This window comes from Barbus barbus (genome assembly GCF_936440315.1).
Source record: "Barbus barbus genome assembly, chromosome: 4".
Classification (NCBI taxonomy): domain Eukaryota; kingdom Metazoa; phylum Chordata; class Actinopteri; order Cypriniformes; family Cyprinidae; genus Barbus; species Barbus barbus.
The window spans coordinates 10,965,699-10,980,077 of record NC_136732.1 but is presented as its reverse complement, the minus strand read 5'-3'; the positions used below and the strand labels follow the sequence as shown (position 1 = coordinate 10,980,077).

The window sequence follows — 14,379 nt, the reverse complement described above, 5'->3', positions numbered from 1 at the left end:
CTTTTCCAGGCCTGAAATAATAACCAATATGGCTAATATTTAAGGCATGCTCCTTGTTTTCAAGGGGTATATATAATATAAAGGAAGTGTGTTTAGAATTTCACTTTTCAGAATCCATCCACTAAAGTCAGTGTTGCACTGAACCACAAGTCTTTGACTGAACTTCCCCTGCCATGTGTTGTAGCGTGCTGCCCTCTGATGGACATGAGCACTAGATAGATAGATAGATAGATAGATAGATAGATAGATAGATAGATAGATAGATAGATAGATAGATAGATAGATAGATAGATAGATAGATAGATAAACTCTGATTAAAAGATTATTAAATGCATTAAAAAACTGTGCAGAAGAGGCAACTAGGCCTATATTAATCAATATAATAAAATTAACAATAAAATAATATACAAAATTATATATACATGTGTGTGTGTGTGTGTGTGTGTGGGTATATTATATAGTTAATAACATAAATTTGACAGAAATGACTTATTTTAAACCTCAATATATTGTGATTAACCAAAATATATAAATGTATATAATATAAGCATATTTTACATATATGTACAAATGTGTAATTACAAGAAGCTTTGCAGAATATTGACATATTACTAATTCAGTTGCATAGTTAGTAGGCTACATGTTACTACACAGTAGTACTGTAATATAAAATGTGACCATGAATGCTGAATGTATTTAATATTAACCCCAATATACTGTGACAAATCCACAATCTTATTTACATCATTCCATTTTATAAGCCTATAAATGCATTATCAATAAACATACAAAACAGTTAGCCTACATTTCCCAAATATATTAATATAATATAATAAAATATAAAGTATTGAATACAGTGCGTGCATAATTTCAGATCTACAAAATTTTAAAATAAGACTGAGCCAATAAATTTGTCAAGTCTTCAAAGGCAATTTGAAGCAATCCTAAAAATGTTCATAAACTCATAAACAGATTCCATCCTCTGGCGTCACTGCGCGCGACCCGAGTGCTTTCATTCTCAGCGGAAATGACGTAAGACGGCCTCTTCTCCACTCAGCTGCTGTTAGCTGGCTGCTAGACGGTCTGTCGAGAAATCGACAAATCCCGTCAAAAACTAACATATCTGGAGCCCGTGCTTTTATTTTGGCACTGGAGCGCGTTTGTCACCCGACATCATGCCCATGTACCAGGTAAAGCCCGTCAGTCCCGGTGGCATAAAGATTGATTTGCCAACCTGCATGTACAAGTTACCAAATATCCACGCGCAGGGAACGAACTGCGGAGAGCACGCGCTTCAGGTAATCGGAAACCCATCAGTTCAACATTCAAACCACACATATAGGCATGCAATCATAAAGATGCGCAAAATACTCAGTCGCTCATGCGGAAGCCTGTTTGTCTGATGCAATGGACGCATGCCTGCGGTTTGATTGACAGCTGCAGTGCTCTGTGCTCTGAATGAGAGGTTGGTCCTCCAGTGAGATGTTTGATTTCCTGGAATCACACTTTCAGTTTAATACACTACAAATAGCAACAACAACGACTCCCTGAGATACTTAGGAAGGAGATGGTTAATACTAGAAAGGATGTTGATGATGATATGGTAATAATATGCCTATTATTTATATCAGGGTCCACTTGCACTTAGCTATAGTTCGTTTAATGCAACCAAATGCTGTTTTGTAGTGAACATTTGGGAAGGTATCCATGCAGATTGCCTGTAAACGTTCTCTTCTCATCAGCATCTCTTGTCTGTCTCAGAACGGGGAGGTGGATCCTGCTCTGAAGAGGCTGGAGGAGCGACAGGATGAGGTCTTGAGAAGACTATATGAGCTAAAGGCAACAGTCGACGGGCTGGCGAAGACAGTGACCACTCCTGACGCAGACCTGGACGCCTCCACACTGTCACGCGGACCTGCTGAGTCTGTGTTCAGAGGAACGGCCGATCTAGACCCCTTACTGGGCAAGGTGAGCCTTAATGAGCAGTGAAACGGTTTATATTTATGTTGATGATTCAACCCTGTTCAGGTATTTTCCTTCAACATTCTACTACCAACACTAAATCAGCATAAACATGTTAGTCCATTTAACCTAGTTGGCTGTTAACCGATTGTTTGTGTTCTGTTTAGCAGCCATAATTAGGCATGGGCATTATGATTAAAATCGTATATCAAAAAATAAGTAAATTTATGTCACGGACGTCTAAATTGTGAGGTTGTTTCTTCTGGAAATTTGTTTGTTTTAAATAACATTTTAATGCCTATTTATGGATAAACCTGTGAATTAACAATTAGTCTGGTTTCTAAATTGGAATTACTAACTTTAAGACAATAACAGAAAAATATTGATATTTAAACAATACCAATGCAACGGGGAGAAAAAAGAAGGCATTCAATTTGAACGGTATCAAAGTTCATTTACTGCTTTTGTAAAGATACATGCACACGCCTCCTTCGATTAAATATAGCCAAAATCCCATCAAATTCCGTTGCCATGACTTAACGCGAGAGGAAAAAAAATTAGTTTTTGTCGCATAACATCTGTTAATGGAAACACGGTCATTTCGCAACACTTTTTTTTAATCTACATTTATAAAATATCGGCAAAGTTTTGCGCAAATCTGTAATGGAAACTGTAATAAGTATTTTATTTCCCCTCACTCCACTACAAATCAGTTAAATTACATGGATGCGCATGCGGTTGCCGTGCAATCAGGATAAAAGCTAACAGAAGCAGTAGCATTTACAAATAACAGCGTATCTACAAGTATGAGACCACAACAAACAAACATACCATTAAGAGCCGTACTTGCACAGGTTCTGTGCGATCCTCTTCACTAATAGGGAAGTCGTGGCCTAATGGTTAGAGAGTCGAACTCGTAACCCATAGGTTGTGGGTTTGAGTCTCAGGTCCGGCAGGGATTGTAGGTGGAGGGAGTGAATGTACAGCGCTCTCTCCCTTGAGTAAGGCACCGGACCCCCAGCTAGACTCCCGGGGCGCCGCAACATAAATGGCTGCCCACTGCTCCGGGCATGTGTTCATGGACTGTGTGTGTTCACTGCTGTGTGTTTGCACTTTGGATGGGTTAATTGCAGAGCACAAATACCGAGTATGGGTCCATACTTGGCCGTATGTCACGTCACTTTCACTAATATCCTCAATCGAGCTCAAATTGATAAGATGACGCCATTGTTTACAATACAACAGGAGCACATGCCAGTCACAACACACTGGAGCAGCTAACCAATCTCAGCTTATTGTGTATTTCTGAGGTAGAGGCTTCATAAAAGCAGGAAATGATCGGAGCGTTTATCAGAGAAGGGACAGAACGGTGTAGAATAAAGGTAAATTATGTGAAAAGTAATGCATTTTTAAAAAGAACATGAATCTGCACCCCATAAACACAATCAAGCCTAGAAAAAAAAGTCAACCACCCCTTTGAAATACTCGATGTGTGTCAGAGAGAAAAGAGAGCGAGAAAGTGCAGCAGGTAGCAGTGTACTGATAGCGCAGAAAATGAGTAGTGAAACCATCTCAAGTATTTCAGTTTCAATATGGATCCAAAAAATTTATATTTTTGACTTGAATACTTTACAAATGAGAAGTATTTAATCTCAGTTGATTTTTATTTGAAAATGGATGGATATTAACCAAAACATGAGATTCATACAGACGATGTGATACATTTGGTGTCAGTTTGAAAACAGTTTTACATTTTGTGACACAAATATTATAAAATTAGTGCTGTCAAACGATTAATTGCATCCAAAATATTTTTTTGTTTACATAATATGTATGTACTGTGTATATTTATTATGTATATATAAATACATACACACAGTATATATTTTAAACACACTTGTGTATGTATTTATATTCATATTAATTTATATTATTTTATATGTAAATATATTTAATATACAATCAACATTTTTCTGAAATATATACATGCGTGTGTGTGTATATTTATATATAAGGAGCCCCGACCAAGTATTGAGTGCATAAATGAACATACTTTGAAGAACTTGAACTTTTCTGTTTTGCAAATCCTTTTTTTAATTGATCTTAGGAAATATTCTAATATTTTGAGATACTGATTTTTGACTTTCATGAGCTGTAAGCTCTAATCATCAAAATTAAAACAAAAAAAACTTTTGAAGTGTTTACTTTACATGTAATGAATCTAAAATATATGAAAGTTTCACTTTTTGAAATGTTACAAGAAAAAATGAACTTTTTCACAATATTCTAATTTTCTGAGATGCACCTGTAAACAATAAATCGTTTTCGTAATCATTATGTTCTCACCCCTTGACGGAAAAATATATGAGCTGTGTGGCGGATTAGGGAAATGCCTGTAAATGCCGCATCATTCACGTGAGGTTATCTGACTGAGAGACGCAAAGCCGTTTAAAGCAGAGTCCTGCACCTTAACAGAACACCCGGTCCGTTATCCGACAGCATCACTAATTTAATTCTGTACCAGACCAGAACCGTTTGACATAAAGACCACAAGCCGCGACGCGAACCGCACAACACCGCATTAAATCTACATCAGGCTGGCAAGATTATTTATTTTCTCATGTAACACAAGCAATCAAACCAACATTAGGCATTCTAAGTTGGTGCTTTGAAGAAAAACAGACACACAGCGCAACGTGATAATTAACAGAAAAAAAAGATGAGAACGCGTCTGTCTGTAAACAATAGCCTACAAAACTTTTGCCTAGCCTTGTGATCACTCTGCCAGGCTTTCGATCAAATGTGCAAAGGCTAAATCCCATCGTACACACGCTTATACTTCTTCATAAATGAAAAAAACCAAAAACATATTCAAATATGAGCCTTAAATGCGCAATGTTAAATGCGATTGCCGTTATTGAATTTCATTAGTCCCAGTTATGATTTATGCATGGATGTTCACGGAAAAGTGAGCTAGACACGGCAGCTACAATATCATGATTATGGTTAAATAAGAAAAAAGACATCTAACCATCAAAACCAAATTAAGCTACATTTTTCAAATTAAATATCTCAACACGCATAATTAGATATAATCACAACTGTAGATTTATTTAGTAAAAAAGCCTGACTGCTTCTTTTTGGCGTATATTTATATACTTTTACCATCTAATCACTCTCAGCATGCATTAATTTTGTGTCGCTAGACGTTTGCCTCACTAAGGTTAAGTCTTTCTTTGGCCTGCGCTCTGGAAATGATCTGTTAATTTTGCTAAACTTTAATTAAAACTGAAACTAAACTAAATAAAAGCTAAACTAAAACTAACAAAAATATTAATGAAACTAATAAAAACTTAACTGAATTTTATAGCAAATTTGAAAGCAATATTAAAATATAATGATTTTAAAAAGTCAAAACTATAATAACCTTGATGTAAACGCATGTGATTTAATTGCGATTAATCGTTTGACAGCACTATATAAAGCTAATTGTTCAGACTCTGTAAGTTGAGATCAAACACTATTTTCAGGTTCACACACACATGCACCTCTGCTGAATTCCATATCAGTGTGGCATGTTACAATGTTTGCTCATTCATCTGGTAAACAGCTTGATGTACTCACTGTTAAATCTTGCTGAATTGTTCCTGGTTGCCCTCCAGGACCTGGGTGCGCTGAGAGACATCGTGATCAATGCTAACCCTGCCCATCCTCCTCTGTCCCTGCTGGTTCTTCATGGTCTGCTGTGCCAGCGCTACCAGGTGCTCTCCAGTGTGCATGTGCACTCCTCTGTGAGCTCTGTGCCTCCTCCACTGCTGTCCTGCCTGGGCCCACGGCACATAGACAGCTACGCCCGCCAGCGCTTTCAGCTTGGCTTCACTCTCATATGGAAAGATGGTGAGAGGGTAAAAAGAGAGCAGCACTAAGGTTTATCAGAATGTGTTTTCCTGGAGGGCTGCTGTATCTTGTGCATTCAAGGAATCATGGTTCTCTTGTATGACAAGTGTGAAGCTGATCTGCTTAACACTCCTCTAGTGTATGTGTGAAGATGCCATGCTAAACGTGTAAGACTCAACTAGGAAAGAGGCCGAAACGAGTAGCTTGAAAAGCTTTTGTGGAGGTGTTATTTGAAATGCAACACTTCAGAATGCCTGGAGACTGAGTTGAACTGAATTTGAAGGTGTTTTTGGTGTGCAGTGGGGTCTGATTAACTAAGAATTGCCAGTTTTTGGAACATTTCTAAGGCAACATCCTACATGTTTTAGTGTAGGGAAGTCTTGGGTTTCCATCAGAAGTTTGGAGACATGGAAATCAAAATCAGTGTGAAAAACGTAAACTAACTTTCAGACGTTTGGGTTTGTATTTTTATGCTCACCAAGGCTGCACTTATTTGATCAAAAATACAGTAAATTCAGTACTATTTTACCATTTAAAACAACTGCTTTGTTTTATTATATTTAATATATGAAACCATGATCTGCACTCACAATAGTCTTCTTTTAGCATTTTGTTTTACATTTATCACCAGCAGCACAAAAAACATACGTTTTGGTTGGCATTGAATAATTCAATCCCTCAACACTTTCTAAATCATTAATTATATTGACTTCATTATTCATTAACCAATGTTAAGTCTCTAAACATTAATGCTGTCAAACGATTTATCGCGATTAATTACGTCCAAAATAAAATATTTAGTTTACATATGTGTGTGTGTGTACTGTATTTTATGTATATGTATATACTTAAGAAAAATGTTTTGTTTATATATATATATATTTAAAATATATATAGTTTTTTCCCAGATATTTCGACATGCTAATTGTTGTATCTTTTTCCTTTCAGTGTCAAAGCTGCAGATGAAGTTCAACACACAGAGCATGTGCCCGATCGAGGGGGAGGCCAACGTCGCCCGCTTTCTCTTCCGTCTATTGGGTGCCGAACCCCAGAACCCAGTTGCTGCCACGCAGATGGACTGCTGGATCGACACGGCAGTTTTCCAGCTGGCCGAGGGGGGCAGTAAAGAACGGGCGGCCGTGCTGAGGTCACTAAACGCAGCTCTGGGACGTTCGCCGTGGCTTCTGGGTCAGGAGTTCTCTCTTGCCGACATTGTGTGTGTCTGCTGCATCCTGCTGACCGGCCTGACCACCTCTGCACCAGCTAACGTACAGCGCTGGCTCAAGGCCTGCCAGAACCTGGGCCACTTCGACTGCGTGTACCCGTTACTACAGTAACGACGAGAGCTGGGAGATCAGTGCAGGTCGCTCTCCGGAAACTGATACACCACAGTAAATTATATCATGATAAAAGGGAAATGCAACATGACATCACCAACCAAATGTAACCTGTTCTGCCAACAAACACTGTTACATCCCAGAATCCAGTGTTAACTGAGCTCAGGTCTGCCATATGGAATGTTTAGAAATGATGCCATGTTGATGTTTGAACTGGAGGCGATCTGAAACTGATTCCAGGCCAGGGTCATAGATGCAAACACTCAGAGAGAGGGCATTTGGGATAATGATACTGTAAACACAACTCCCTCCTGCCTTGTGCCTAATAAAACGTTGTACTAGAAGATGTTGTGTGTTGCTGTTGCATAATCTATTGGGTGTTAAATGAAGCGTTTGAAATGTGAAACCAAGGACCTACTGGTATGTGACGGTATGAGAGGTGATGCTTTGTAGCGTCTTTTTCTTATTAAACACTTTCACTTCGGGTTAGATGTTTACGGATTTATTTTTTTCCCCCCAATACATAGATAGAGAATGATTACTGTTGTTTCTTAGTGATAGACAAAAGGATTGCACTTTAATTTAAGAAAAAAAAAAAAAAAAAAAACTTTTTAAATGGTAAAATAGTACTGCTAAAAATGTTCAGGTCAGTAATTAATACTTTACACAAGAATGCATTAAGTAGACAGTAAAGAAATATTTTTCTATTTCATTTATTCTTCAAAGAGTAATACATTTATCACAATTTCCACAAAAATTGTAAGCAGCATAACTTTTCAAAAATGATAATAAGACCCATTGCTTGAGCAGCAAATCATCATATTAGAATGATTTCTGAAGGATCATGTGACACGAAAGACTGAAAATGCTGAAAAATCAGCTTTAACATCGCAGGAGTAAATTGTATTTTAAAATACAATACAATATAAAACAGCCGTTTTACATTTTAATGATATTTTGCTGTTTTACAAAAAAGCAACTACAACATTCCAACCCAACTTTTGGACGGTATTGTAGCTTTCAGCTTAATTTCATTAGACCAAGCGAAGTAATTGTAGAAAACTACTACTAAATTATTATTATTACTACTAAAAAGGCCCATTCAAAGAGGCTGTAATACATGATGTAACCTGTGTATGGCAGCACCATCCTCAACAACTCTTCAGTTCATTTCCCTTTAGGCAAAATCATTTTAATTTCACAGCTCTTTACCTCCACTCACAACAGGAAAGAATTCACACCCTATACAGATCAAACCATATACTTTCAGAATGAATTAGGTTATTAATATGTATTGAATCACTAAGCACAGTATACACAGATTTAAGCTGATATGAATGTAGTTCCAGGAACTTGCCCTGCTTGGTAAAATCACGGTTGTCTCTAGCCTCTTCACTGACAGCTAAACAAATCGTACCACATTATGTTGTTTACAGTAGTATGACATTGACCTTTACAGCAGGCCAGTTATTACATTGTAGTTGTACAATCTTGCTCTTTTCCCCCTTAATAGAAGAATATTTGTTTTTGTTTTTCACTGAAGTGCACATTTCCAAGCTAAAGAGATTAAAGAATCAATGATGATATTATCAGCCCGGCGTTGATAAAGCTGATATCAATTTTCTCTCTCACGTTAATGAGAAAATTCCCTATAACGCCTTGAGGGACGGGTCACAATACTCAAACCGTGTGTTTTTAGTTAAGTTATTACGCCTAGAGGTCTTGGCAGCTGTGCTCAAGCCATTTCTATTTACATGAAAGCTGTTGTGGAATATAATAGGATTCATATCTGCAGGCGAGGGTTAAAAAAACATGATGCTTTGATTTCACTAACAGCACTCATCAGTGATGTTACTTGAGGGCTTAAGACTCATTTGCGTCATGTATTTCATATGATTTGACAAATATCAGATTTATGGATTTGGGTTCCAGTGTTGTTTACACAAACACTTTTTTTCTCTCAGAATGTTCTTCTTCCTAAAACAGAGCTGTTGAATAATCAGTTTATGCGTTATATCTTTTTTTAATCCTCTGTTTAATCATAGTCATTAAAATAACCATAATGAGGATGATTAGATGAATATGTACATGCAATATTTTCATGGAATGTATTTAGTTCTCATTGTACCACAATGTAGCTACAGTATAATAATCTTGATTTCACATTTCTTTTGCTGACCAGCACCCATAACAAATCATTATTAGATTAGATTCACATTCATTGTCATTGTGTGCAGAGTACAGTACAAAGCCAATGAAACACATTTTTGTTGCATAGCAACCATCTGTCATGCCGGGGACTATAACTTCTGGCAGGAGGATATACACTTATGAATATGCTTGATAAAATAATATTAAGATGAAAATTTGTGTCCTTAAAATTTTTTCAAATATAATACAGTATCCCCCAAAAATGATTCGGACTCATTATTGACACTTCTAGCATGAGATAATGAAAACAACAAGTGGCATAAATTGTGCAGATAATATTTTGTTAATGTAGTTAACATTAAGACATTTTTTGGGACCACTGTTTACTTTATATTTTTGTACTACCGTGCAAAAGTTTGGGGTCAGTAAGATTTTAAAAGAAATTAAATCTTTAATTCAGCACAGATGCATTAAATGTAATGGAAAAATTACAACACAAGTATTTAGCTGCACAGCTGTTTTCAACATTAGTGATAAAAATTACTTCTTGAGCACAAATCAGAATGATTTCTGAAGGATCATGTGATTCTGAAGACTGGAGTAATGATGCTGAAAATGCAGCTTTGCGTCACAGGAATAAATGACATTTTAACAGATATTAAAATCAGTTATGTTAAATTGTAATAATATTTCACAGTATTAATATTTTATTGTGTGTTGGGGGGGTGAGCACAGGAGATTTAAGATCAAAAAATCCTACTGACCCCAAACATTTGAACAGTAGTGTGTCTCAGTATTTGTAACAGCAAACATAATGTAAAACCCATATGCAGACGGGCTGTCAGTTCTGTCCTTCATTCATTGGTCAAGGTGAAATATGCACAGAACCTTCTTTCAGTGAGTGCTTTCTAAAAATAATGCAAGAGTGCTGACCTTTGTTGTGTTGGTCCACTTGTCAGACAATGCGGCCTCTCCTCGAAGAGCATCACACTCAAACTGCAGCTATAATTGGTGTTAACATCATGTTTTCAGGCTTATTTCACACCTACCACTCTTCAGTTACCACAGATGTATCCTGGCAACATAATCTCATGTGTTTTAATTTACACGGCATACATCAATATACAGCTGTGAAGATACATGGGGTTTGTTTGTGGCTATGTTGTTGAAAAGGTGAAAGAGAGGCAATAACATATCAGAAGAGTTTGTGTTGTCATCATCTGTTTAAGTTACTATTGCTTATACTTGGTTTAGGTTTTTTCCCCCATAGCCCAGCTCTAGGTACTCATCCCACACAGTTTGTGATTAAGACATGAATGATACCTCAAATCATGTAGCATGCTGAGGAGAGGTGTGCTATTACTTCTTTTTCCAATCAAATGACCAAAAAATTCCCATAAACTTATACCTATGCCCTTGTGTCGTATCTAGACACCAGAATATCATAGAGACTTGGAGGTGGGCTCTTTTGATTGGGCCAATGAGCAACTACTTAGCAACCACCAGAACACCTTAGCAACACCCTAGAAACTGCAAAGTAACATGCTAAAAATCTTGCACAACATCTTAGCAACTCCCTGGCCACCACCCGGATTGTCTTAGCAACTGATAACAACATGCTAAAATACTTTGCATGTCAGTTTAGCACTGGCTCACACAACATACTTTTTGTTGTTTTTTTAACAAAGTTTAGTTTTATAGTATACTAATTTGATTCTATTCTATTCTATTCTGCATTTTCAAACCGCCTGTCCAATGTTGGTTTGTCTATTCTATTCTATTATATTCTATTATATTCTCAATTTTACAAACTGCTTTTCCTAAGTAGGCTCTCAGGGATGCTGGAGCCTATTCTATTCTATTCTATTCTATTCTATTCTATTCTCAATTTTACAAACTGCTTCTCCTAAGTAGGTTCTCAGGGATGCTGGAGCCTATTCTATTATATTCTATTTTCCATTTTCCAAACAGTGTGTCCTATTTTGGTTCTTCAGAATGCTAGAGCCTATTCTATTCTATTCTATTCTCAATTTTACAAACTGCTTCTCCTAAGTAGGTTCTCAGGGATGCTGGAGCCTATTCTATTATATTCTATTTTCCATTTTCCAAACAGTGTGTCCTATTTTGGTTCTTCAGAATGCTAGAGCCTATTCTATTCTATTCTATTCTATTCTCAATTTTACAAACTGCCTGTCCTAAGCAGGTTCTCAAGGATGCTGGAGCCTATTCTATTCTATTCTATTCTATTCTATTCTATTCTATTCTATTCTATTCTATTCTTTTTTTCCATTTTCCAAACAGCTTGTCCTATGTAGGTTCTTCGGAATGCTAAAGCATATTCTATTCTATTCTATTCTATTCTATTTTCCATTCTCTAAACTGCTTGTCATATGTAGGTTCCCAGGGATGCTTAAGTCTATCATGTTTTATGTATTCTATTCTAATCTCAATTTTACAAATTGCTTGTCCTAAGTAGGTTCTCAGGGATGCTGGAGCCTATTCTATTATATTCTATTTTCCAAACAGTGTGTCCTATTTTGGTTCTTCAGAATGCTATAGCCTATTCTGTTCTGTTCTATTCTATTCTATTCTATTCTATTCTATTCTATTCTATTCTCAATTTTACAAACTGCCTGTCCTAAGCAGGTTCTCAAGGATGCTGGAGCCTATTCTATTCTATTCTATTCTTTTTTTCCATTTTCCAAACAGCTTGTCCTATGTAGGTTCTTCGGAATGCTAAAGCCTATTCAATTCTATTCTATTCTATTCTATTCTATTCTATTTACCATTTTCTAAACTGCTTGTCACATGTAGGTTCCCAGGGATGCTTAAGTCTATCATATTTTATGTATTCTATTCTATTCTCAATTTTACAAATTGCTTGTCCTAAGTAGGTTCTCAGGGATGCTGGAGCCTATTCTATTATATTCTATTTTCCATTTTCCAAACAGTGTGTCCTATTTTGGTTCTTCAGAATGCTAGAGCCTATTCTATTCTATTCTATTCTATTCTATTCTATTCTATTCTATTCTATTCTATTCTATTCTATTCTATTCTCAACTTTACAAACTGCCTGTCCTAAGCAGGTTCTCAAGGATGCTGGAGCCTATTCTATTATATTCTATTCTATTCTATTCTATTCTATTCTATTCTATTCTATTCTATTCTATTCTTTTTTTCCATTTTCCAAACAGCTTGTCCTATGTAGGTTCTTCGGAATGCTAAAGCCTATTCTATTCTATTCTATTCTATTCTATTTTCCATTTTCTAAACTGCTTGTCATATGCAGGTTCCCAGGGATGCTTAAGTCTATCATATTTTATGTATTCTATTCTATTCTCAATTTTACAAATTGCTTGTCCTAAGTAGGTTCTCAGGGATGCTGGAGTCTGTTCTGTTCTGTTCTATTCTATTCTATTCTATTCTATTCTATTCTATTATATTCTATTTTCCATTTTTAAACTGCTTGTCATATGTATGTTAAAACAATGTTTTTTGTTATACAAAATATGACTACTAAATCAACACACAAGTCAAAAATATGCAAAGTGTAGAAAAAAACACTGGTAATCAGAAACATCATGTAAACCTTTTTTTTTCATCTCTTGAAAAGAGTGTAGGGAACCAGCCAGCTGTGAACAGATCCTTTCCATTTGCTTGCTATTGATGAAGTCCTGTGTTCATCTCGATCGGCCCAATCAGTGTGTCTGCAGTCACTGCACTCTGAGTGCTCCAGCCTGATTCCAGCCACACATTCTCCATCGATCCACTGGGCTGATCACACACTCATCTGGGGGTCCGACACTCATCTGGGGGTCTTAGGTACTCCACCTCCATCATACTTATTACACTATAAATATCAAAAACAGTCTCCAGTCTCAAATGGTAACAGCACACCCGCACCTCTGTTTCTATATTATGTTTTCCCTGAGAAACATTCATATTGCTAATGGATTTAGTGGCTTCCATGTTCAATAGTGCAATTTTTGTGTAAAATGTGTTAAGCTAAGAAACAACCGGCTGCTGTCGTAATGTTTCCCAGGAGAGACGGAATAATGGTTTTACTCTGAGGGTCCAGGCGGACTAGATTGAAGGAGAACAGATTTATGAGGTACTTGACGCAAACTCAGTAAACAATCGCTTTTTAATGTCTCCCAAAGAGGATCTATTTGATTGTCCTTCTGAGAACTCAGAGGATTTAGAGAACTGTTTCATCAGCGCATGTTGCTTAAACTGCTGGTCAAATGACTGCTGGTTGGAAGGATGGTTTTATTGGTTTATTTCTCTGATGTAAGGCCACTAATCAAATAGGTACCATGGTACTTCCATGCTAATTTAAGCATGTCTTATGGTATGCTTGGACGTTCCTCGGAGAACCACGTGAATGGCTTGATTCATAAATAGAGTAAGTATTCAGATGGTACAGTATATATCAAAGTACCATGGTATTACAATCTAATACCATCAATTCCATTGTACCTTTTTAAGGGTATTTTTGGATGTACCATCAGTTTGTATACTGATGAGGAAAATATTATGATATAGTATTTGTTTTCCTGGGTATGATTTTCATAAATAATAAAGCTGAACCTTTAAATTAAATAAAAGTGGAGATCTGAGGCAAAATAATTTATAAATAAACTATAAAATGCCGTATTGCTTCAAGTGGTCATCTGATAACAATGGGAATACATCCCTTCCCTTATTAATAGATAGTTTGTGCTTTTAAATAATGTAAATGAATGATTATATTGCAGTAATCCATAATCAGTAGCACATTTTAGAAATAATAAGCACATCTGTGCCAGTTATTTAAGCACCAGTTACTGTACTACTGATGATGACGAAATCATCCATTTCCCAAACCGCTTGTACTGCAGGGTCACAGGTGATGAAATCATTTCTGGTAGCCTAACAAAAAAATCTCTATATGAAAAAAAGACATACTGTATTAATATTAGTCAATATTTTTACTTACTTGTATTTATAATAAATATTTTCAAATAATTTCTGGAATAAAAACTCCTATGCC

General features: G+C 36.3%; 1 protein-coding gene across 2 annotated transcripts; it reads left to right on the top strand.

Moving 5' to 3' along the window:
• Window positions 1-1,008: 1,008 nt before the first annotated feature.
• Window positions 1,009-7,681, top strand: LOC306866095 (aminoacyl tRNA synthase complex-interacting multifunctional protein 2-like). 2 transcript variants are annotated; one of them, XM_079411106.1, is made up of 4 exons: window positions 1,009-1,298; window positions 1,762-1,968; window positions 5,625-5,859; window positions 6,808-7,681. In XM_079411106.1, the coding sequence occupies exons 1-4, from the start codon at window positions 1,176-1,178 to the stop codon at window positions 7,194-7,196; spliced, it is 954 nt and encodes a 317-aa protein (XP_079267232.1). In that variant the 5' UTR covers window positions 1,009-1,175; the 3' UTR covers window positions 7,197-7,681. The 2 variants fall into 2 exon arrangements, with proteins under 2 accessions (XP_079267232.1, XP_079267233.1); XM_079411107.1 differs by having other exon boundaries at window positions 1,024-1,190.
• The last annotated feature ends 6,698 nt before the right edge of the window (window positions 7,682-14,379 follow it).

What these genes read in the sequence shown, in the direction of transcription:
- LOC306866095 (XM_079411106.1), top strand. Translation starts at nt 1,176, where the DNA reads ATGCCCATGTACCAGGTAAAGCCCGTCAGTCCCGGTGGCATAAAGATT. An exon ending in TAGACCCCTTACTGGGCAAG is followed by an intron (nt 1,969 to 5,624) that starts GTGAGCCTTAAT and finishes GTTGCCCTCCAG; the next exon opens with GACCTGGGTGCGCTGAGAGA. An exon ending in CACTCTCATATGGAAAGATG is followed by an intron (nt 5,860 to 6,807) that starts GTGAGAGGGTAA and finishes TTTTCCTTTCAG; the next exon opens with TGTCAAAGCTGCAGATGAAG.